General features: G+C 37.7%; 1 protein-coding gene across 10 annotated transcripts in view; it reads right to left on the minus strand.

Moving 5' to 3' along the window:
• AKAP9 (A-kinase anchoring protein 9) overlaps positions 1–22,849 on the minus strand; it is a 192,806-nt gene that overhangs the window by 152,646 nt on the left and 17,311 nt on the right. For all 10 annotated transcript variants that reach the window (XM_069086173.1, XM_069086172.1, XM_069086176.1 and 7 more), the window contains exon 2: positions 8,541–8,792. In XM_069086173.1, coding sequence (XP_068942274.1) covers positions 8,541–8,792 — 252 coding nt within the window. The remainder of the gene's footprint in view (positions 1–8,540; positions 8,793–22,849) is intronic.

Consider the following 22,849-nt stretch of genomic DNA (forward strand, 5'->3'; position numbering starts at 1 on the left):
AAAGAAAGAAAGAAAGAAAGAAAGAAAGAAAGAAAGAAAGAAAGAAATTCTCAAGGAAAATTGCCCTGATGTTTTAGAACCAGAGGGCAAAATAGAGCTTGAAAGACTCCACTGATCACCTCCTGAAAAAGATCCCAAAAAGAAAACTCCTAGAAATATTATAGCCAGGTTCCAGAATTCCCAGATGAAGGAGAAAATATTACAAGCAGGCAAGAAGAAACAATTTGAATATTGTGGATACACAATCAGGATAACACAGGATCTGGCAGCTTCTACGTTGAGGGATCAAAGGGCTTGGAATATGATATTCCAGAGGTCAAAGGAGCTGGGATTAAAATCAAGAATCACCTACCCAGCAAAACTGAGTATCATGTTTCAGGGGAAAATATATTTATTCAATAAAATAGAGGACTTCCAAGCATTCATGATTGAAAAAACCAGAGTTGAATAGAATATTTGACATTTAGATACAAGAAGCAAGAGAAGCATGAGATGGTAAACAGGGAAAAGAAATCATAAGAAACTTATCAAAGTTGAACTATTTACATTCCTACATGGAAAAATTATAATTTGTAACTTATGAAACTTTTCTCAGTATGAGAATAGTTGGAGGGAATATAAATGTGTGTATATATATATATATATACATATACACACATATGTATACATACATATCTATTTATATAAGAGGGTATATGGGCATATATATATGTGAGTGTGTGTATATATGTTTTCAGGTATACATAGACAGAGGGCACAGGACCAATTGAATAGGGAAGGGATGATAATTAAAAGGTGAAATTGAGAGAGGTGAGAGAGAAATATAAGGAGAGGAGATAGGGAGAGACAGAGTAGGGTAAATTATCTCATATAGAAGAGGTAAGGGAAAACTGTTACAATGGAGTGAAAGAACAGCAAGGCAAAAGGAAATGAGTCAACCTTACTCTCATTTAATTTGGCTTAGGGAGGGAATGACATATACACTAAATAGGGTATTTCACTCTACAAGAAAGAAGGGGGGAAGGGGATGAGGGGGGGATGATGGAGGGGAGGGAAGGTTGGGCGGGAGGGAATTTAGAAGCACACACTTTTGAAAAGGGACAGGGTCAAAGTAGAGAATAGAACAAGTGGGCGGCGGGATAGGATGGAGGGAAATATACTCAGTCTTTCATAATATATCCACTATGGAAATGTTTTGCTTAGGTACACATGTACAACCTATATTGAATTGTCTGTCCTCCCAGTAAGGGTGGGTGATGAGGGAGGAAGGGAAAGAATCTGGAATTCAAAGTTTTAAAATAAAAATTTAAAATATATATAAATTTTTTTCTTACATGCAACTGGGAAATAAGATATACAGGCACTGGGGTAGAGAGATCCATCTTGCCCTATTGGAAAGTCAGAGAGGGTGTGGGGGAGGTTATAGGAGAGAACAGATTGGGGTGGGGGTATACAGTGGGATCACTGTTTTGGGGTGGTGGGTAGGGGAAAGATGGGGAGAAAATTTGTAACTCAAAATTTTGTGGAAATGAATGATGTAAACTAAAAATAAACATAAAATTTAATTTAAAAAATATTTTTAAAAAAGAGAGAGAGAAGCAGCAGACCCATTTCTTTATATCAACAAAATTGCAGGGCAGTAAAATGCTGGTTTTATAGGGTGCCAAGGTAAAAAGGACCTGGCTCTGGTCCTCTGGAGGAAACAGAACAGCTCCAAGCTGTTCAAGAGAAAATTCACAGTCTCTTCATCAAAATCTCATATCCTGAAAAAGAACTTGGATTTCTTTTTTTTCAGGGGGTGGGGGTGGAAGCTTGTGGCACACTGTCATTGGTGGCAGGTATTCAGTCCTTTGACAACGGACAGTGTATCGGAAAAAATCAGTGTTATTGGAATAATAATACTGAGGGTTCAAGCCTCAGGCTTGGTGCCTCAGAACCACAGTTTCCTCATCTGTAAAATGAAGATAATACTTGTGCTACAAACCACAACATTGTGAGAACAGCACTTTATAAACTACAAAGCACCATGCAAAGTGTGAGGTATTGTTATTTTTTAGTTTGGATTTTTAGAAACGGCCAAAAGGCATCCAGAGTCATGTTTGTTGAATAAGGTGAGTGATAAAAGTAGATAAAATATTAAGGCTGGTTTTATAAATTTTCTTAATACAATTAATTCAAAGTATCACAAAATCGTACATTTTTAGAAAAAAAGCAACTTTGGAAATAATCTAATCCAACTCCATTTGACAGATGAGAAAAAACTGAGGCCAGGGAGCAGAAACCAGGTCTCCTCATTCCCGACCTAGTATTCTTTATATTCTACTATGTTAAATCTCCTCCCTACCCACCAAAGATATGCCAATACCCGCTCTTCACATCTGTGTCACCTAATGACTTATTCCTATATGCAAGGTCTTCCCAAAAGATATATTTTTCATTTTTCCTTTTAAATAAGTGAAGCAACATTTGAATAAGTTCATAACCTCCCAAAGTAACTACTCTGAAGGGTAATTCTCATTAGGATATAGAAGCTGTGATACAATTTTAAAAAATAAGTCAACCCTCCCAACCCCTTAATATCATTACTTTATAGCCATAGCTTATATGTATTTCTCAGAGAACTCTTAAACAACCTTGGCTTTGGAGAGTGTTCATATTCATGTGGGCAAATGGAATGGTCTTATGACATCTGCCTACAGTCTTTTAACAATACTATTCCTAGACTGTCATATCTGGGGATCCATTTGCCACCTGATAAAAGAGCTGTCAAGTACACATTTAAATATTTTTCAGCTGCATGTTTCTTTTACTCCTCCATATCTCTGATTCATATTGTAGCAAAATGTACAAAACCCCCACAGGTTTCCCATTTCTTGATTTTCCCTGATCATATCTGTTTTATTTTCATAATAAAGTTTAAAGGTTTTTGGCAGTTTTTCTGAGATAAGTTTGGAGCAACTGGCTGAGTTGGGGAAAACTTTTGTCAAAAGACTGACAGGTAACTTTTGAGCACAAAGCATCAGAAGTCTGGGATGTTATTGTCATAATAATGATATATATTATACATGGTGTGTATAATTATATGTACATACATACAGAGAGATATCAAATATCAGGAATGTCAGAGGAAGGCAGCCTAGCCTAGTGACAAGAGGCAGTAAGTAGCGAGATACCCTGGAATCAGAAAGACCTCATTCAGATTTCTAGGAGTCAAGATGGCGGAGGAAGAAGTAAGTCACTCTCACTCTTCCTTACTGAGCTCTGAAAGCCCAGAAAATGTCACCCCAGGAAAAACTCTGGAATAGCTGAGCCAGTACAAAGATGGGGTACAGCAGTCTTATAGCCCAGGAAACTTGGGGGATTAATGGGAAAGGCCCCTCCCACTCTGGTGGAGAGGGAGCAGTACAGGACAGGAAGAGTCCCAGCAGCCAGTGGGCAAGTCTCACCTCTGCAAACCAGGGGGAGATCCTGAGCCCCAGGGTGGTGGAGCAGGCAAGCACCAATACCAAGGACCCCTGAGAGTCTCAGCACAAGCAGGGGATCCAGTAGACAATGACTCGGAAAACCACTATGCGCGCCAGCATTCTCCAGCAGCCAAATCCTGGTGTTTTAGCACAACCCCAGGCACAGTTCCAGGCTAGCAGATATCCTCCAGCAGTCAAATATTCGAGTGCTTTAAAGAAGCCTGGGTGAGCAGGTGTCCCCCAGGAGCCAGACTCCCCTCTACCACCTCAAGAGCTCCAGTGCCCAGGTCCCAGGCTTCCAGCAGGAGAGGTCAACTTTGAACACCAGAAAATAGGCAAACACCATGAGAAAAAAACAGAAATGGACAATGACCACAGGTTCTTATTATGGGGACAAGGAAGATCAAGGCATAAATTCAGAAAAGGACAATACACCCACATCTGAAACCTTAAAGGGGAATGAACTGGTCTCAAGACCAGAATGACCAGGGTACACATGCTGCCTCTGGCACCATTGTAAGTGTGTGACTATTTATTTCAATTATACGTCAAATAATTCCCTACGGTTTACCTACTAACTCAGATATCAGGAGAAAGTTTATTCCTTATATTGATGAAATGCAGTATGTCAAAATATTCCCTGTTCTGGCCTTGATACTTCTAGACTCCAAAAAGAAACTCAAATAAAGTAACAGACTTTTTCTAGCAGAGGAGCCTCCTAATTGGCCTACCAGCTTCAAGCCTCCCCCTCTCCAAACCATTTTCCATACAACTGCCAAAGTGACCTCCTGACGACAGGGCTCACCATGGTGCCCTCACACGCCTGTTACCAAGCACAAACTGAGCTGTCATTTCAGCCCCTTTAGCCCTGCCCCAATTTACCCTCCGAGTCTCATTATGCACCACTTGCTTTTGCCCATTTCAGTTCAATCAAAGTGGCATTCTTGCTACCCCCCACCTCCAGTCCCTGCACCTGTTTAGAGGCTGTCTCTCAGGCCTCCGACAATCCCTGGTTTCCTTCAAAGCATAGCTCAAGATACCATTGCCTGAATGAGTCATCGCACCCTCAAATTACCCTTTTTGTACTGTATGTACTTGTATATGTATGTGTCTTCCCCAACAGAATGTAAGGTTCCCTGATGGCAGGGCTATTTCATTTTTGTCTTTGTATCTCAAGCACCTAGCACACAGCCTGGAAAACAGTAGGCATTTAATAAATGTTTACTGATAGCACAACAAAAATCCGCTCTTAATTGAAATTTCTATTTATGTTTTAGACAGATAAAACAGGTTTTATTATATTCTTTTAATGTTTAGTTTTATGAAATAAAGAGATCTAAGAACAGATTTAATAGAATTTGAAACTCTGAGTTCTTCAATCTCCTAATTAATTTACTTTTCATCAACATTTTCCAATACAAATAAAACATTTTAAATAGTATTTAAGGAAAACTGCCAATTTCCTTTTTAAAAAAATCCTTTGGCTTTTAACCCTTAACCACTGTAAAATCAAGATTTTACAATCTGTATACATTTCTGACAATTTTAACTCATAAGTCACTATTGGCTTTTGTATTTATAAATTAAATTTACTGTACAAGAGTTAGAAAATCTAACTGTATTCAAGTTGCATCTATGCTAAGTAGATTTCCTAAGAACTGATATAACCACAAAGCATCTTTGATAATCTACCATACTTCCCTAGAGACTATAGTAAATTTAAAAAATTAATAGCAAATGAACAGGGAAGTTGGCTAAAATTGCCATTAACTAGTGTGCAAACTATGAAGTGTTAACAAAAGAAGTTATCAACATTTTCCTTGATTGAACTAATTGGAGACCACAGCTACAATTATGAGAGAGAGAGAGAGAGAGAGAGTGTGTGTGTGTGTGTGTGTGTATGTGTGTGTGCATGCGTGTGCCCATGGAAATCTTTCAAGGCTCTCCAGTATAATCTGAGGAGCTGAAAAGATCCCAGCACTGACCACCACAAGTCATAGTACCTCTATGGGTCTCATTTTTCTCATCCATACAATGAAGGCACCGGACTAGATGACCTCTAAGATGCTTTCTTGTTCTTCAGGTATGACTGATGGCAGCTCAAAGCATTGAAACACTGACTTCATGTCTGTAGGATTGGTTGGGTTGGTTGGTACAATGCAAATGAAATATTATTATGAATCTATGATTAAATGATCCCTAAACTACTTTTCAGGTACAAGACTATGATTTTAAACTGCCTTCAAACATAAACTCTTTTAAAAGGCTTTGGTTAGTATGCAATGTGCAGCATAAAGCTGTATTGTAACTATCAAATAATAAGTATATATGTGCTTGGGGCATTCCCATGGGCTAAGTATATCTGCCTTCACCGAAGTTACACAAAAATGCCTCCTCTTGGCACTGAAATAACACAAGGTTCTTGAAGGTTTTGCCCATAGAGAACAACCTTGAGTTGACTTTACCTTGATGGTAACCACACCTGGGAATGTCATCTGCAGGAAGGGCTAGTCAAGAGAGAAAGCTTTTTGTGGAAAAGGCTATCTATGACTGTCTATGAACTTTTAAACTCCTGAAAGATTAAAGGAATATTCTTGAAGGGCATGTATGCACCAATGAAATTATGGACCTTTCAAAGTATCAAAGTAATAGTATAATTGAAATATTAATTAAACACAAAACACTCTGGTAAACTGAAAACATGTCAGGGTTGGTCATAAACTGCCTTCCAACTTCAAAACATGAGGCAATTTACCTCTTCTCACAGAAACAGTTGTGTAAATTATTATATATTTCTACTGAATTTACTATTAGCTTGATATCTAAAATTCAGAGAAGAAGCATAGTCACTATCTGGAGGATAATCTGGAGAATTTTAGGCTGGAAAGGAGAATACTGTAACACAGGTAAAATCTTAAATGTTTATTTTGGGAAGAGTCAGTTACACTAAATTGGGGGAAAATATTAAGTCCTTTCACACTTCACATCCTGGAAGAAGTCAATGTTAGCATTCCATTTCATCTGCAAAGATAACACCCTAAATCTCTGGTTCTCAAATTTTGCCAATACCACAGTAAGAGGGAAGCCTAGTGAAATTTTAACATTCTGAGGAGAACATGGAGACAAACACCACAGGAAATACGGGTGGTGGTGTTAAATCTAATTCCAATGTTTGAGAAATTGTACCTAACAGGCATACAGGTCCCATTTTTAAGTAACTCTAGTTATTTAAGAACAAAATAAAAAAAACTATTTTTTCTTTAAATTTATGTGTATTTTTTTTCAAACAGGTAATAAGTTGCTAGGATATGAAAACTTTTAAAGTTGTTTGGAACTAAGTATTTACTACATAATGCAAATATGCAATAAGTACTGTGCATTTCATTTGGCCTAGAGAGCACTGTGAAAAAAGTCACTGAAGACAATACAAAGTTTGAGAACCTTTGTTCTAGATATTAAAAAGTGGGGCAAGGAAAATTCTTCTTACATGCAAGTTTTTATAGCTACACCTACAAACACATTCAAGGTATGACAATGGGTGAAAGGAGATGTGTTATTCTGGTTAATGACAATAATAATTATAAGTAACTAATTAGCTATTAAACTTTTGTAAACCTTTTTAAGGCTGCTTAACAACCCAAATTATGGCAAAATTAGTTCAATTGTTACTTACATCTAAAAAGATGTGTTGTAATTTTTTCAAGCTAATAAAATGCTAACTTAGGAAATTTTATTTCTCCAATGGATCTAACATAGACAAATGAGTCATAAATTTATAGCTCTCAGACTAACCTGAAAAAGATGTCTGGTCTAAACACTATTTGTCTGTAGCTGAGATAACTGCAGTAGGTGCATGACCTTAACAACAAGCCTTATACTACAACCAGATGGGACGATACAGTGCCAACTCTGTATAAAACTACTTAGGTGTCTTCCTTTCCATTCTAAGTAACCACTACTCTATATTGTCTTTGAATAAGCAGATAAATAGGGAACCAGCTGGAATTGTGCCATTTATTTTTTATGATGACTGTTTCAATGAGGACCAGTCATTTCTCAAAGGTAGTCAAATGAAAAATACATTATTAACACAGAAAAAAACCCCAAAAAACAGTTCAGAAAGAGTCATAGAATGATTTTGTTACCATTTTCAAATATGAATTTAATACATACCTTTAAAGAACAAAATATATATAACAGGAGTTCAAGGTTTTGTATATAATCATCTTTTTTGTTCTCATTTGCATATTAAAATGTTTGTTGATAACTTTATAATAAAAGCAAAAAATTTTTTTCAAAAAGTACATTAGGTATTGCTTATGTTAGAAACATGAATATCCAAACAGGGTCAAAGAATCAAGGAATTTAGAGGTGAAAGTGACATTGGAGATTATGAAGGTTAAGCTCTTAATTTTAAAGATAAAATGGAAGTTCAGACAAGTGACTTATCCTAGCTCACACAGCTAGAATTTAAACCTGAAATGTCTGATTCTTCTTCTGTCTCTCAAAAACTCCCTTCCCCATGTACTACCTTATAAAATCACATTTCTTTTTTCAAGCAAAAGAAACACTATTATTCCTTTTAGAAAAAGTATATAGGACACATTATTATATTGAAATAATTATTTCTGACCCCCACCTATTATTGTGAAATTCAAAAAATGCACAAGCAACTTTATAGATGCAAACAACTTTACTGGTTTCCTATTATATTTATGATCTTGAACTGCTTTTCTAAAACTTTATTTTCTACCATTTTTTGTTTTGTAGTTATTTTCAACAAAAGAATATTTGTGTACTTAGATTCTTAATAGAATAACTTATCTGAAAAATGAGTATTATGTAAAAACAAAAAACACATTATGTAAAAACAAAAAACATCAATAAAAACTGAAAAGGAAAAAAATCTAATGTGTCTGTATTTTACAGAGAGGGACATTCCTATTTCTAAGTATGACCACTTATGAAACTAAAGAAATAAAGAAGACATTAAATGGTACCAAATTGAATGAGATGTTACTGTTATTGTCACTACAAAGGTTTCATTCAGAAATCTTTTTCAATCCAGATACTTACTTCAATAGTGTAGGTCTGGTCATGTTTGATTATTTCTCCAGCGTGTAAAGTTTTCATTATAGTGAACTCAGGAGTCACTGAAGCTCCTCTCTGAGTGCTAGTCACATACAACTCATCACCCTGTGACTGATTAATATTGGAAGCATATGAAGAATCTTCATATTTTCTGGCTGATGATTTTTTCTTCCTTTTCTGCTTCTTGGACGGATTCTGTCCATCAGACTGAGCTTTCTTTTGCCGAAACTGAGCAAGCTACATTAAAAAAAAAAAGAATTAATTTTGAAATTTTCCTATTTTATTGTCAATAAGTTATACCATATAAAAGCTTCTTACTCACTTCTTTAAAAAATCAAAATGACTAGATATAAAAATGCTACAATATTAGAAATATATATCCCAAATGAATTTCAACATAAGCTTAAGCAATAACTCACAAATAAAGTGAAATAACAAATAATAAATTTCTGATGTAATATGTCATTCAAAGATTTCACAATAAACCCAGTAACTAGTACAGTTATCTGTACATAGCAGGTGCTTAATAAGCATTTGTTACACTGTGGTGATGAAATTTAATGTAGACTCATTAAAGAATAAAATTTTTTAAAGTATATTTTTAAAATCTATTAAGCCAAAGTACAAAATTAATACTACAGTTTAAAATAATTCAATATATAATTGAACTCTATAAGCACTTAAGTATCTATTGTGTGCAAGGCACGTGGTGATGGAATGGGGATGGAAAACACCAAGAAAAAACATGAAAAATACTCCCTGTCCTCAAGAAGCTTACACTCTACTAAAGGAAGGGGATAAAACATGCATACAAATTAATTTGAGAAGGTAGAGAATATTAAAACTTGAGGAATTCAGAAAGGCTCCCTTTTTGTAGGAGGGGGTGCCTAAACTGTACACCTTGGGGAAGTTAAGGATACTAAGCATCAGAGATGAGGGGAGTATATAATGCATGTATTTGACTAGGCCTATGCAAAGGCAAAGTGGAGGTTTAGGGAAAGGTAGGTACTTCAGTTCGGTAAAAACAAATCATGTAAAGAAAACCCAAAAGGTGCTTAGAAGTAGGTTTTAAAGACCAATCAATCCACCAACAAGACTTAGCCTTGGGGTATACCTGTGCATGGCTAGGTGATCTGGTGGCAGAATGAGAAGGAACAGTCAAGTAAGAAGGAGAGCCAGAGAAAGCAGAGTTAACTAACAAAGACCATTTCACCAACTGCTAGCACCTTAACCTAAGGAAGCCAGATAAAAGCACGCCTTGTTATTGAAACCGTGCCATCTCACTCCCTGTAAGGGGCTCCCTAAAGACTCTCTGAGGGTGAAGTATTCAAATGATAGCTAAGCTCAAGGCTTCAAGAGTGACAGATACCAAGGCCATAAATAGCAGGGTAAGCTCCAGGCCCCACTTTAGGAAAAGCGAATATATAGGAGAGATGACTTAGGAAACAAGTTGAAAAACCAATTCTCTTTATAAAGGGGTTTAACTGCAAGGTTCCTTTCATACTTTCCAAATACATGTAACTGTGGATCATTAACTACTGTACATAGGCCCAAAAGACTCAAAGAGAAAATGTAGGCATCATCACCAATGAACACTTGTAATGGGAATACAAATTTGGAAGATCTTCCCTGCCCCTAGGCTAAAATGCACCAGAAGCCTGGGGAGGGAGGCTTGTTTTTCAGTAGATACTTTTTGATTGGCCAATGGGTCAATAAGGTTGTTACATTCTCTGAGCCAGGAGAAGGCTATATAAGCCCTGATGTGTAGCTTTGTTTTGGGACTCACTTTGAGAAGTGTTCTGTAATTTGATCTGAATTCTGGGAAGCTGTTGTTGAGAGTCCCCCGGCTTTGAAAAACCCAGAATGTGGAAACCCAGATGTTGACTGGGTATGGATGTAATGGTTGGACAGTTTGGAAATCTGTCTACTTGATGTTTCTGTCTTGATAATTATGCCTGTATACTTTGAGGTTCAGGGTGCTGACCTTTTCTCCTGAATAAGGTAAACGATATATGTCTGACTGATTAAAGTAAGCTTGTTAACCCATTTTGAGTTGCTTTCCTTTAACAAAGCAGATCCAAGAACCTGTGGTAGCTGCAAACCCTGAGGACACTTGGGGTGCTTGCTGCTACAACACTTCACCAGAAGTAAACATAACACAACTGGAATGATAATGTAACTGCAAGAACTGACTTTACAGAAATATATTTTGCAGTTTTTTTTTCCAGGAAGTACAGCTATAGCATCTCCAGGCTTTTACACAATAATTGTAACTGGATTAAATCAAGGATTTTAAAATTTTATGCTGAAACATCTTAAATGCAAAGAATTTTTTATTTAAGAGGATATTTTAATTAGAAGAAATGCTGAGCTCTGCCCAAGCACTATGTGTTTGCCTCTTCATGATGTAGAAGTGACCACAGATTTAAGGCTTCAGAAGTTCTCAGCAACCTGGATATGCTTTAAGAATGGCCCCAGTGATGGACTATATAAACTTAAATTTGGACAGGCTCATCACAAAGTTGCCAATGGGATGTGGAAGTTTTTTGCCACAGCAACACCAAAGAGTTTCTCCTAAGGCATGAAGAAGGGGGGAGAGAAAAAGCAGGGGCTAGCAAGGTGTCTGATGTGTGTCCATGAAAGAGTATTCTCACCAAGGGGATTTCTAGGACATGCCCTTGATAAATGAGGTGATGTCACATGAGATGATCACGACCTTCCGTTAACATGCCTATGAGCCTTTGTTGGAAGCAAAATTCTGGGCTATTTGGAATACAGGTCTGATTCAATGTGGCAAATATTACATTTTCTTCTGAGAACATCATCATATGAAAAGAAACAAAATAGCTAAAGTGGGCCTACTCACCTACAGGGCCAGATGAAGGCACCAGTGTGGCTTCAGCCTGCGGTGTGGACAATCTTTTTTTTCTGACTGCTTTACCTTTTAGGGCTCAGGCACATTAATAATGAGGGTGTGCAAATGTATGGAAGGCCTTTTGACTTGAAAATAATTTCTTACAAACTTGTTTTCTTTGTTTGACCAGCTTTGGGTCAAACTTCTCTGAGACTCATCATAGTAAGAAAACTGCCTCTTAAGATTTTCAGCTCTGGATACATTAAAGGGAATGGAGATACATCAAGAAGAATAATCTCTGAGGTGAGATCTTGGATGTCTCTCATGCCTTCTTATGGACAAGATGGAAAAAAACAAGCTAAATAACAGTACAATTACATCAGGGGTTCTTAATCTGGAGTCTAAGAATTCGTTCATAAAATATTCCAATAAGTGTATTTCACTGCAACTGATTTCCTTGTAATCCTTCATATATTATTTTATGCATGATTTTGAAAAGGTTTGTAGCTTTCCCCAGACTGCCAGAGGGCTCAAGATACAAAACAAGTTAAGAATCCCTGACAGATTTTCAGGACTAGCTAAATGACTGGAACAAAAGAGAATCCATGTCAACCTAAAAGAAGGTCTATAGTAGAGTATCCAGAGATCTGTGATTGGCCCCATGCTATTTAACATAAAAAAAAAAATAAATGGTTGGAATAAAAGCACAGATGATATATGCATCAAACCTATAAATGAAGAAATCACAGGAAGATGGCAGAGAGGTTTCCTAGGGGCAGCTATCCCACTATTACCACCCTGCCTGCAACCTTGTGGTTGCTATATTTTAGGCACCCAGCTTCTAAAATTAACCCCATGGCAGTGCCCTGGGAGAATCTTCTAACCACAGAGAGTTGAGGCCTAAGATTAGCATCAAGGTCCAAGAAAGAAAGGAGGTGACAGTAGAGGAAGACAGAGCCTGGGGGACAAGAAAGGACAGGAAAGTATGCCAACTAAAATGAATACTGCACAAGAGGTCAGAAGCAAGAAAAGAGGAGAGTACAGACCCAAATGCAAAGGCCTATGCACTATACAACACTACCCCTCAAGTAAAAGGTGGGTCGATTTTTAAACTACATTAAATTTTTGTTATTTTATTTATTTATTTACTTTGTTAAGAGCAACAGCTGCAGAGAGGTCAAGAAGGATAAAGATTGAAAAAGGACATCCGATTTAAGTTAAACTGTTATCGGTCATTTCTGAACAGGCAGTTTCAGCAGTGTTAAGGTTGGAAGCCAGATTGCTCAACCTTCACTGAGAAGTGTCGAGTGAGGAAGGAAAGGCAGAAAATGAAGGTACTTTTCCCCTGGAGCTTGACAATAAAAAGGGGGCGGGGAGAGAAATAGTTTGAAGGGAGGGGAGCGTCAAATGAAAGTTAAGGCATGTTTGTTGACAATAGTGAGAAGTCAGGGTAAAGAAGAGAATGAAGATGTGCAGGAAGAAGGGATGAGCAACAGTGCCAGCTCTGGGAAGGTAACAGAGGAGAGAGGATGAGATCTCAAGAAGGGAGGGGCAGAACGTGGCAAAGTCTGGTCAGGAGACCAAGGTGCAGGGCAGGGAGAGAGAAGGTCTGGTCCAGGCACAGGTCAGGGCTGGGGAAGGCTCAGGAGGCCACAGAAAGGAGGTGGCACTGACTGGAGAGGGCCCTAGAGCAGGCTCAAAGGAAGCTGGGAAGCAGTCAGAAAATGCAAGGTTCCAGAGAAGAGCGGCAAGAAACAAGGGAGGAGGCAGATGTGGAGCCCAGATACAGAAGAGCATTTCTAAGAGTTCTCTGGGCTTTGGGGATGGGGGAGCTAGTATCACTGGCTTTCCCAGGACATAGGTCCTGGGTCAGAGGGATGATTTCTGAGGTGCTCAAGGTCTGCCTAAGCCCACACTCCCATTTAGCATGGGAAGAACTAGTAAAGCAGATTCTGTACATCCAGCTGATTCTATGGCCATAGAACTAGAAATGAATGAACGGGAAAGCCCAATTCAAAAAAGAATTTTAAGCAGTAAGGACTTAGGAGAGTAAATACACATTCTGGGAAGAATATTATAAAATGTGAATTCTGATCTTTTTCTATCTGTGGAGGAAGATGGGATAGATTGTAGTGCTTCACAGGAAATTCTCTTTAAATACTTCAAAGGTTGATACGTTTTTACTATGGAACAGAGAAACATAGATAAGGCGAAGGAAACCTATAGTTTTCTCCCTCTGTAAGACCTGGGAATTTGGGCACATCAATAAATAAGGAAAAATAATAGTAGCATGAAATCTGAAAGAGGCACTAATGAGCCATGGTTTGAAAAAAAGGTTACAGGGCAAGAGTGGGCCCACTGTACCCCCCACCTCCATGGCACAACAGTAAATTTAAATATAATGCTTCCCTTAACAAATTTCTAGTAGCTTACAACTCATAAAAACTATCCTCTGATCCAGACCAACTTATTTGGTGGTCAGTTATAACAGACAATGCAGTTATAAATCCAAATTTATGTCAGAACAGAAATTTTAAAATAATTATATGTTTAGTGAGGTCTTGCCTTGCTTACTCTAAGTCACAAGTTGCTGGGAGTTAGAGGTTCTGCCCTCCCTCTTGGCTCTCTCTGAAGCAGGGGCCCAGGTTAAAGAACATAATCCTGCCCAGCTGCCTCAGAGAAGAGAGGAAAAGCAAGATAAGTGAAAAGACAGAAGTGCCTCTTTGAATCCTAGAACACTTATTAATCAGGGGTGTTTGCTTCAGGTGTTAGAGGAAGGTGGAACCAAATTCACCTTGGACATACATGGGGTGGAAAAGAGGCCCAACTGAAAGGATCAAGAAAAAGTTGTCCCTATGGTCAACTGAAAAGACCTTTTCATGAAAGATGGGCTAGTCATGTATAAATACGGGGAAAAAAAGGTATAAATCGTCTAAAAGCGTCCTAGCCCTCAAAGGTATGAAAGAGCTTTTAATTTAACATGTGAGGGTAACATGCAGGCTACTCTGCAGCTGGTTCTCCAAGAGGAGGCAGCTGGCACCAGATACCTGCTAAAGGGCAGTGGAATAGCAGAGAACATCTAAGCAGAAGCTTGTCAAGAAGGGAGGGTCATGGGGCAGCGAGGTGGCACAGTGAGTAAAGTGCCAGCCCTGGAGTCAGGAGAACCCGAGCTCAGTTCCGGCCTCAGACACTTAACACACACACACACACAAACTATCCGTGTAACCTTGGGCAAGTTACTTAACCCCAATTACCCTCCAAAAGGCAAAAAAAAAAAGGGGGGGGGAGTCAGGGACAACCACATGCTGAGGTCACCAGTGAGGGGGCTGTTGGGGAACAGCCAGAGTGAAAGGCAAGGCAGCACCAAGGACCAACGAGGAGGAGCAAACCTAAGTTTGACTGGAGCCCCAGCTAAGGCGATATTCTAAGTCACATAGGTCTTGTGGGGCTGGACCAATGGATGAAAAGGTGGTTTTTGATTCTCGATAGGTTCATATGTGAATCCTGTCACTACCCTTTATTGTATAAACAAAATTGTTTTATACTTTAAAGCTCTGTGAACAAAGGGCACAGACTTCATCAATTACTTCACTGACTGGGTCCCTCTGTTCATATAGACTGGAAACATTATGAGGAATACTGGAAGAGGGGCAGCAAGCAGGTCCAGCTACTGAAATGAAAGCATTTATATTCTCAGTCCCAAACTGGCACATTGGAAAACAACAGGCAGTAGAATCTGCTTTTCTCTGCTTAGCTTCTGACCTCAGGGCCCAAGGAAGTGAGGTGAAGAAGGTTCCTGGTGAAGAAGACACCAATAAAATCATAATAGCAGAGGATACTGGTCTCCACCCCAGAGTACCATTCAGACCTAAGTAGTTAGGGCAAATCCATTAGTGATAAAGCTAACTGGATTGGAGGCCAAGGATGGGCAGAGAGATTAAGATAATTTAATGACTCCTTCAGCTTGGCTGACAACAGCTATTTTTAAACAAGTAGTCTGGTGGTCACAGGCCCTTGATTACTTCCTTGCCTATTTAATGAGCTATAGTTGGGTTCTAGGTCTGCCTTAAGATCTCCTAAGCAAAAATGTTTGCATTCTCATTTGATCCATTGATTCAAAATACCATTTCAACTCATTAGACGTCAGTTACAATTAGGCCACACTATTACAAAGTCCCTGGTAGATCAATTCAAGTATGGGCAGAATTTTACCCTTTTAAGGAGAGCTCTTCACACTGGTTAAAAAAACACTGGTTTCATAAAAGACATACAATGATCATTTATGTGCTTGAGACTCTTTACAAATACAAAGTCTTTCCTGATTCTGAGTTGTTAGTGCTCTTTGTCAAATTACATGTTTACACTTTGTATCCCATGAATAGAAGCTAAGTTCCCAGAGGGAGGGGGCTATTCTCAAATTTTTTTTGGACCCCAATACTTATTTAATAAAATAATAGGCTTTAATAAATGTTTGTTGAACTGAAAATACATCATTTTTCTTGTTCTATAATTACTAGCAATCAATGAAACAAAATTAGTTTTAAAAAACTGAATTATTCACTGTATCAATGTACAATGTCTGTGGTTTTGCTAAAACAAAGCTAATCTAGGGGATATAACATTTTAGTCAATATTTAACAAATTCTATTATAATTACATTTTCTTTTATCTTTCTCATAAATTGAATGTTTAAAATCCTCTCCCTATTTTTTTCCACAGGACAGGTACATGAGAACCTTGACTCATATGTTACTCAAAAAGGGGGGGGGCATTTGCCTAGAGTTCTGTCTTCTCCCCTCTTCATCTCACATCACTCAGATGCCTTCCCTTACTATTTTCTCCTCCTCCACCCCTGTCTCACATGAAGAGGTAGGTGGTCATTTTCAAAAGTAAGTGTCAAAACCCTTCCAAATGCACAAAAGAACCCATTCCAATCCCATCTCCTCCAGCAGATTGCTCTCAGTAGCATATCCACACTCTTCCCAATCTTCAATCTCTCCCTTTTACTGGCTACTTCCCTGAAGCCTACAAATATGTCCTGAAATCTGTAAATACAGCCATGTTTCACCTTCACTCAAAAATTGGTCACTTAATCCTTCCATCCCTGCTAGCTATAATCCTATATGTCCCCTCCCTTTCATGGCTAAACTCCTTGAGAAAGCTGACTACAACTGATACTTCCATTTGTCTTCCTCTCGCTCTCTTCCTAAATTATCTGCGGTCTCACTTCTGAACTCATATGATGATATTCAAGTCAAAGTGCTCTTTGCTAAGTTACCAATGATCTCTGAAATGCCAAGTCTAATGCCCTTTTCTCAGTCCTCATCCTTCTTAACCTCTCTACAGTATCAGGCACTGTTGCTCACCCTTTTGCCTGGAGCTTCTCCAACCAGTCTGATCATTATTTTCCAGTGTCCTCTGATCAGTCTTCATGCAGGTCATGCCTGCTGTCTACAGGTGTCCACCCAAGGCTTTGCCCTGCATCCTCTTCTTTTCTCCCTCTATACTATTTCCTTTGGTGATATGATCAGCTCCCATGAATTTAGTTTTCACCTTTAAGCAGCTGATTCTCAGATTAATTTATCCAGTTCTAACTTTCTTTTAATCTATAATCTCTAACTGCCTACTGTATATCTGGAATTGGATGCCTTGACATCTTAAATGCATTATGTCAGAAATGAAACTCCTTATCTTTCCCCACCACAACTTCCCTCTTTCTAACTTCCCATTATTTTCAAGGGTACCACTATCCACCCAATAATCCAGGCTTGCAAAGTAGGTGTCATCCTCATGCTCTCTCACTTGCTCAAATCCAAGTCCTGTTGATTCCATTACTACAATGTCTCTCATACATGCCCCTTTCTCTCCTCTGACAGTGACACCCCGCTTTTGGAAGATCTCATCACCTCAAACCTGGACTACTGCACTAGTAACTTTCTAGTTGGTCTCTCTATCTCAAGTCTCATCCCAGGGTAGTCCCTCCTCCTTTAGCTATCAGAATGATTTTTCCTAAAGTACAGTTATGACCATGTCACTCCCCTAGCCAATAAACTAGAGTCTCTATTACTTCTGGGATCAAATATAAAACTCTCTAGTGTTTAAATTCCTTCATAACCTAGCACATTCTTACTGTGACAGGAGAATTTCTGGCTCAGGTTTTTTGCTGCTGCTGTGATAAGAAAAAGACTGTGATAGGAAAGAAACTCTGATAGGAACTTCTTGCCACCACTAATATGAGAAAAGAACACTATTCCAGTATCTATTTCAAGCTTTCAGACATTGTTCCTGGAAGTTAGAAGGTCCTAACACCTGCAAAATCAAGGCTGGGAAGGAAGACACAGCTCCTGTTTTTACCACTTGACAGGTGTTCTTATTTTCTCCCTTCCTTTAGTTATTTGTTTCCAAGCATGTATATCCTTATCTTTCCCTCCTGCTTTCTATGAAATTCCATTTTTCTATACTGCTTATATATCCTATACAAGGCTGCTGAAGCTGATGCCCTGGGCTCTCAGACTCATTTTATACAGAGGAACCTGCAGTCTTGAGTGTAATAAAACTATGGAGAAAACTATCTCTGCGCTGTTAACTTGGTGACTGACTGCAGTACCTAATCAATGGGCCCCTGGATAATTTTTATCTCATTACCTTCTGGTTTTATTACCTCTCACTCCTATCCATAAACCAGTAACACTGGCTTCCTTGCAGCTCCTCATACAATACACTCTATCTCCCAAGTTCATGCATTTTCCTTGGTTATTATGCCTAAAATATTCTCCCTCCACATTTCCAACCCCAGCTTCTTTCAAGTCTCAACTAAAATCCTTTCTGCAAGAAATCTTATCTGGTCCCTCTCAATGCTAGTGCCTTCCTTTGAGATTATTTACAATTTGTCCTCTATATATCTTGTTTGCACAAAGTTTTAACGTGTTGTTTTCCCCACTGGTATGTGAACTCCTTGGGGTCGGGGACTTTCTCCCCCCTTTCTTTGTATTCCAGCACTTAGTATCTATAACAAAGTACAGTAAGTACTTAATAAATGCTTGCTAATTGAATGCTGACTATCTTATAAATTTGGATGTACTGTCCTTTTTACAAAATTGCATAAAGACAGTGAGGAAAGTACTTTTTTTTAAAAGAAAAGGATGTTTTTGATTATGCATTAAGATTAAGACTTGTCAATAAATATAATCTATTACAAATGAATCAAGTTACGTTAAAAGTATTAAAACTAAAGTAATAGGATCTTCTTACAACACTGTTAGAACACAAAGATAACCCCTGCTGTATGTACTGATTACTATTAATGATTGCAGGCACATTTAAGGAGTCACGCTCTGACCTGTGATTTTGTAAAATTGCATAAAAGCCATGGTTTAATTGAGTTACATTAAATTTTGATACTATATTAATCATGAAACCATTAAGCTAACTCAGATTAAAGTTCTAAAACGGGAATTACTACAAGGCTAAACCATACTGAATCACAATGTATTTTCATAAATCAAACACAACATCATTAATCTAATCTTAAACATATGAATAACAGGTGATTTTTTTTTAATAAACCTGTATCTTACACAGACTTGAGTCTACACAAAAGCATTTCCACATTTGGTTTCGAAAGATCATGAGAAAGATTAAAATCAGATTTGATTATGAAGGATATGATACTATTGACACATTCAACATCTGAATACTTTCCAAAGCATTAGCTGAAAAAGCTAATAAAAGAAAACTCTCATAGGAATAGCTTGTAAATTAAAACCCCCAGTGACTAATTTGAATTCTGTCATCATCAGACAGGAAAGAGAACACAATGAGTGGCATCTACGTGCATAAAAAAATTGAAGGAACACATTACAGTATGAACTATAAATTATAAAAAATTTAACATAGTTTACAATGTAATAAAATATTTTATGCTGTGGACAAAGTAATATTATTAATAGTATTTGAATACTAGTAATATTCAAAGGTTTATGACATACTGGGGAATATACATGAACATAATTTGCGCTTCACAGAGATCTGAAGTAGACAGAAGAAAATTACAACATATGTCATATTTACCAAAGATAACTAATTTTGAAAAAAATCAGAAAATTCTATCATATCTATTACAGTAACAGAATACATGTCACCTCATATCAATCACACTAAACTTAAAAAAAAAAATAATCCTAAAAGTGGTTCAAAGGAACAGGGTCAAGACCAGTTGCTTCATTTCTATGTTATTCAACTAGTTTGAACTTATTTAAACCATTTGGCCCACTCAAAATTTCAATTTCACAAAGCAGCCAACTGTGGCACTGTCATAAAACATCTATGCATATCTTTAAAAGAGTCCTCAGAATAATGAAATAAGAAAAACTTAGAATGAGGATAAATACATTATTATTACTTGTCTGTGCTCACACTCAGAAATGAAATCATTTCTATATTCTCAAGGTCAGAAAATGCATTTGGACATTAGGAGAGATTAACTCAGCTGTGTATGAGTTAGCATTCCCTAGGTTCTTGAAGGCTATGAAAGCAGAGCCCAGGCTTGACAGGCCCATGGCAGGCTCTAGTCATGCATAAAAGGATTTGAGTGGCCCGGCGACAAGATGTCTGCTTTATGAGGCCCAACTAGTGAAGTAAAGAGAAGTTCATCACCAGCGGCTAGTCACTTGGTGATTAATAAGACATGGCAATTCATAAAACAAAGAAAAATACAAAAAGGTTTCAGTCCTATCTAACTCAATTCTGCTTCATCAGGAATGGAAAAAGGGGGCAGATGATGCTACGAATCACATTTTTAAAAAATGCACACAATTACCAAATGTTCATAAAGTAAACATGTACTTTTGGAGGGGAGGGTAAGAGAGAACAGCTGATGTGAAAAGGAAAGCCTTCATGTAGGAGATGGCAATTGAGCCAAAGGTCTGGAGGAAATTAGGGATTTGACAAGTTCAAGTAAGGTAGGTCAGTGCAGAGGTATGGACACAGGAGACGGGATTTCCTACAGCAAGGAGACCAGTTTGGCCAAAATGTGGCATGTGTGAAGTGATGTAATATGTAATAAGCCTAGAAATGAGGGCTGGACCCAGGTAATTAGGATTTTAAATTACCTAGAAGAATTTGTATTTGACAGTAGAAGCAATAGTACGTTTTTGTTTTTAACAGAGGAATGACAATAATCCAATCTACATTTTAGGAACATCCCTGATATCTGTGCAGATGATGGATTAGAGAGGGGAAATAACCTTAGAGGTCATACAGTCAGACATTCTGAACCCTAAAAGATTAAGTAATTTGCTCAAGGTGGTTCTAAGTCCTCTAGCATTCCTCAAGGAAGTTATGTAAAATTATACAATGTAGAAAGATTGTGCAACCCCAAGAAATTTGAAAAGCACTGTTCAGTGTTAAAAGTAAATTTTGATTATTCTATTAAATGAATTAAAAAGCAAACCACCAAACAAACAAAAAAAATCCTACCAAGAAACCACAAATGATGGCTGGCCAAAATAAAAATCAGAATACCCACAGATTCAGAAAAATAGCAGCAATTTTACTTCTCTGTTAAGTGCCTACTATGCACAGAATACCGTGTCACAGATTAGGTAAAATTTAGGTTCCTTCTTGAAGCTTACAAGGGAAATCTAACACATATGCAAATAATATGAAATTCCAATATTTGATTCACTTAATGTCTTTTATTTGAAAAACTATAAGCTATAGAACTAGGTAAAAACAGAAATTATATTAAATTGGCAAATATTTAATGCTGAAACAATTCTTTAAATTAATGTGATCATGTGAAAACATTTTAATTTGTTCAAAAACATACTAATATTCCAGACTACTGACATCTGTGTTTGTCATGTAGAAAGCAATTATAAAAATGCTAACATATGCAATCCCAGAAATAGTCACAAGATTTGCACTTGGAGCATACTGTGTCCATACCCACCTGTCTATCAAAGTTCACTCACAGATTCTGCCTCTAAACGGACGAGAACAATTAAGATAATCTAAATGATGGAAACTTTTAATCAGCTCTCATTCATTTATTTTGCCCAATTCAAAGTAGCCATTTTCTATATCTTTTTAAGTTAAACAACAATCATAGCTCACATGAAGAGAGTACTTTTCAGGTTTTCAAGGCCTTTCAAGTCCTTTTCTCCCAATAACCCTGTAGTACAGGCAGGTCTTACACATCACTAGTCCCCTTCACATACTCTATGTTCCACCTAAATGACGATGAACCCTCTGTCTTTGCACCTGCCTAGAAAGCTCTCTCTTGCTCACTGTCCTTAAGAGTTCTAGCTCCACGGAGGCTCAAGTGCCATCATCCAAAAGAAGACTTTGCTAATCCTCCCAGTTGTTAGCATTCCTCCTTCCTTCCAAAAATTACCTTGTATTCATATTTTATTTTGTCTGTATTGACAAATCTGAGTACATATTTTCCCTCTGGTCAAACGTAAGTGCACCTTTAAGTGCACAGACTGTTTTGTTTCTGTCTTTAAATTCTTAGCACCTAGTACAGTGCCTGGCACACAGTAAGAGTTTAATAAATACTAATTAATTAACAAATGCGTGTTGAACCAAGCCGAATTAAAGTGAAATAAGTAGCTAACAAAGGGTGAGTTTTAGCACAAGACAATAATTAAGTTGTTGGCCAGAGAAGAATCTTTATCCCTCAATCTGAAAGTCATAGAATCAGTCCAATATCCCAAAAGTACATACAGATGAAAGAACTCCCATCCATTCATGTCTGCCCAGTGCAAAGCGTAGAGGAAGTAGTTAATAAATGCTTGTTGAGTGCCCATCTTGAGCATACCTCAGGCATCCACCCAATATAACCTGCCTCTCGCTCTACTGGTGACACGGGGATAACACGGGAGCACACTGGCTATCCATGAGATTGATCTCTTTCCTAGCCAAGTCTCCCCTGTGATAATGTCAGCTCTTTGAGAGCTGAAACTGCTTCACTTTTAGCTTTATGTCATTAGAGCTCAGCATGGTGCCTGGCACACAGTAGGTGCTTAATAGAGGTTTTGTTCATTGCTGACTGACATTCTTTAAGGTGCTTTTCTTGCATGATTCCTCATTTGTAATGTGTTGTAGCAGGGTCTTTCACCATACACTTCTGTATTGCCGGAGAGTTATAGAGAATTCTATTCAACTCAATCATATTCAATTCAATCCATCTTATCCAATAAGGCCCAAACATTTTCCATCACCACAGTTATCTTGCCCTCTGAAATACCCCGTACAAATGTGATGTCACCATCACTGATGAAGATTTTATCAAACTTTTTATAGAGTTTTCCCATTTTAGTCTATTCAATGTTTTCCTTCCAGACCAACTTTAAATTCCTTCCAAGTTACTTTCTTTAGTTGAATCTCTCACTAAAATTTTTGTAAACATTTTTCTTTTACTGCATCTCAATGCTTT

This window comes from Petaurus breviceps, unplaced genomic scaffold (genome assembly GCF_028583685.1).
Source record: "Petaurus breviceps papuanus isolate PSGF00001 unplaced genomic scaffold, PetGlider_PUasm1.0 178, whole genome shotgun sequence".
In the NCBI taxonomy this organism is placed as follows: domain Eukaryota; kingdom Metazoa; phylum Chordata; class Mammalia; order Diprotodontia; family Petauridae; genus Petaurus; species Petaurus breviceps.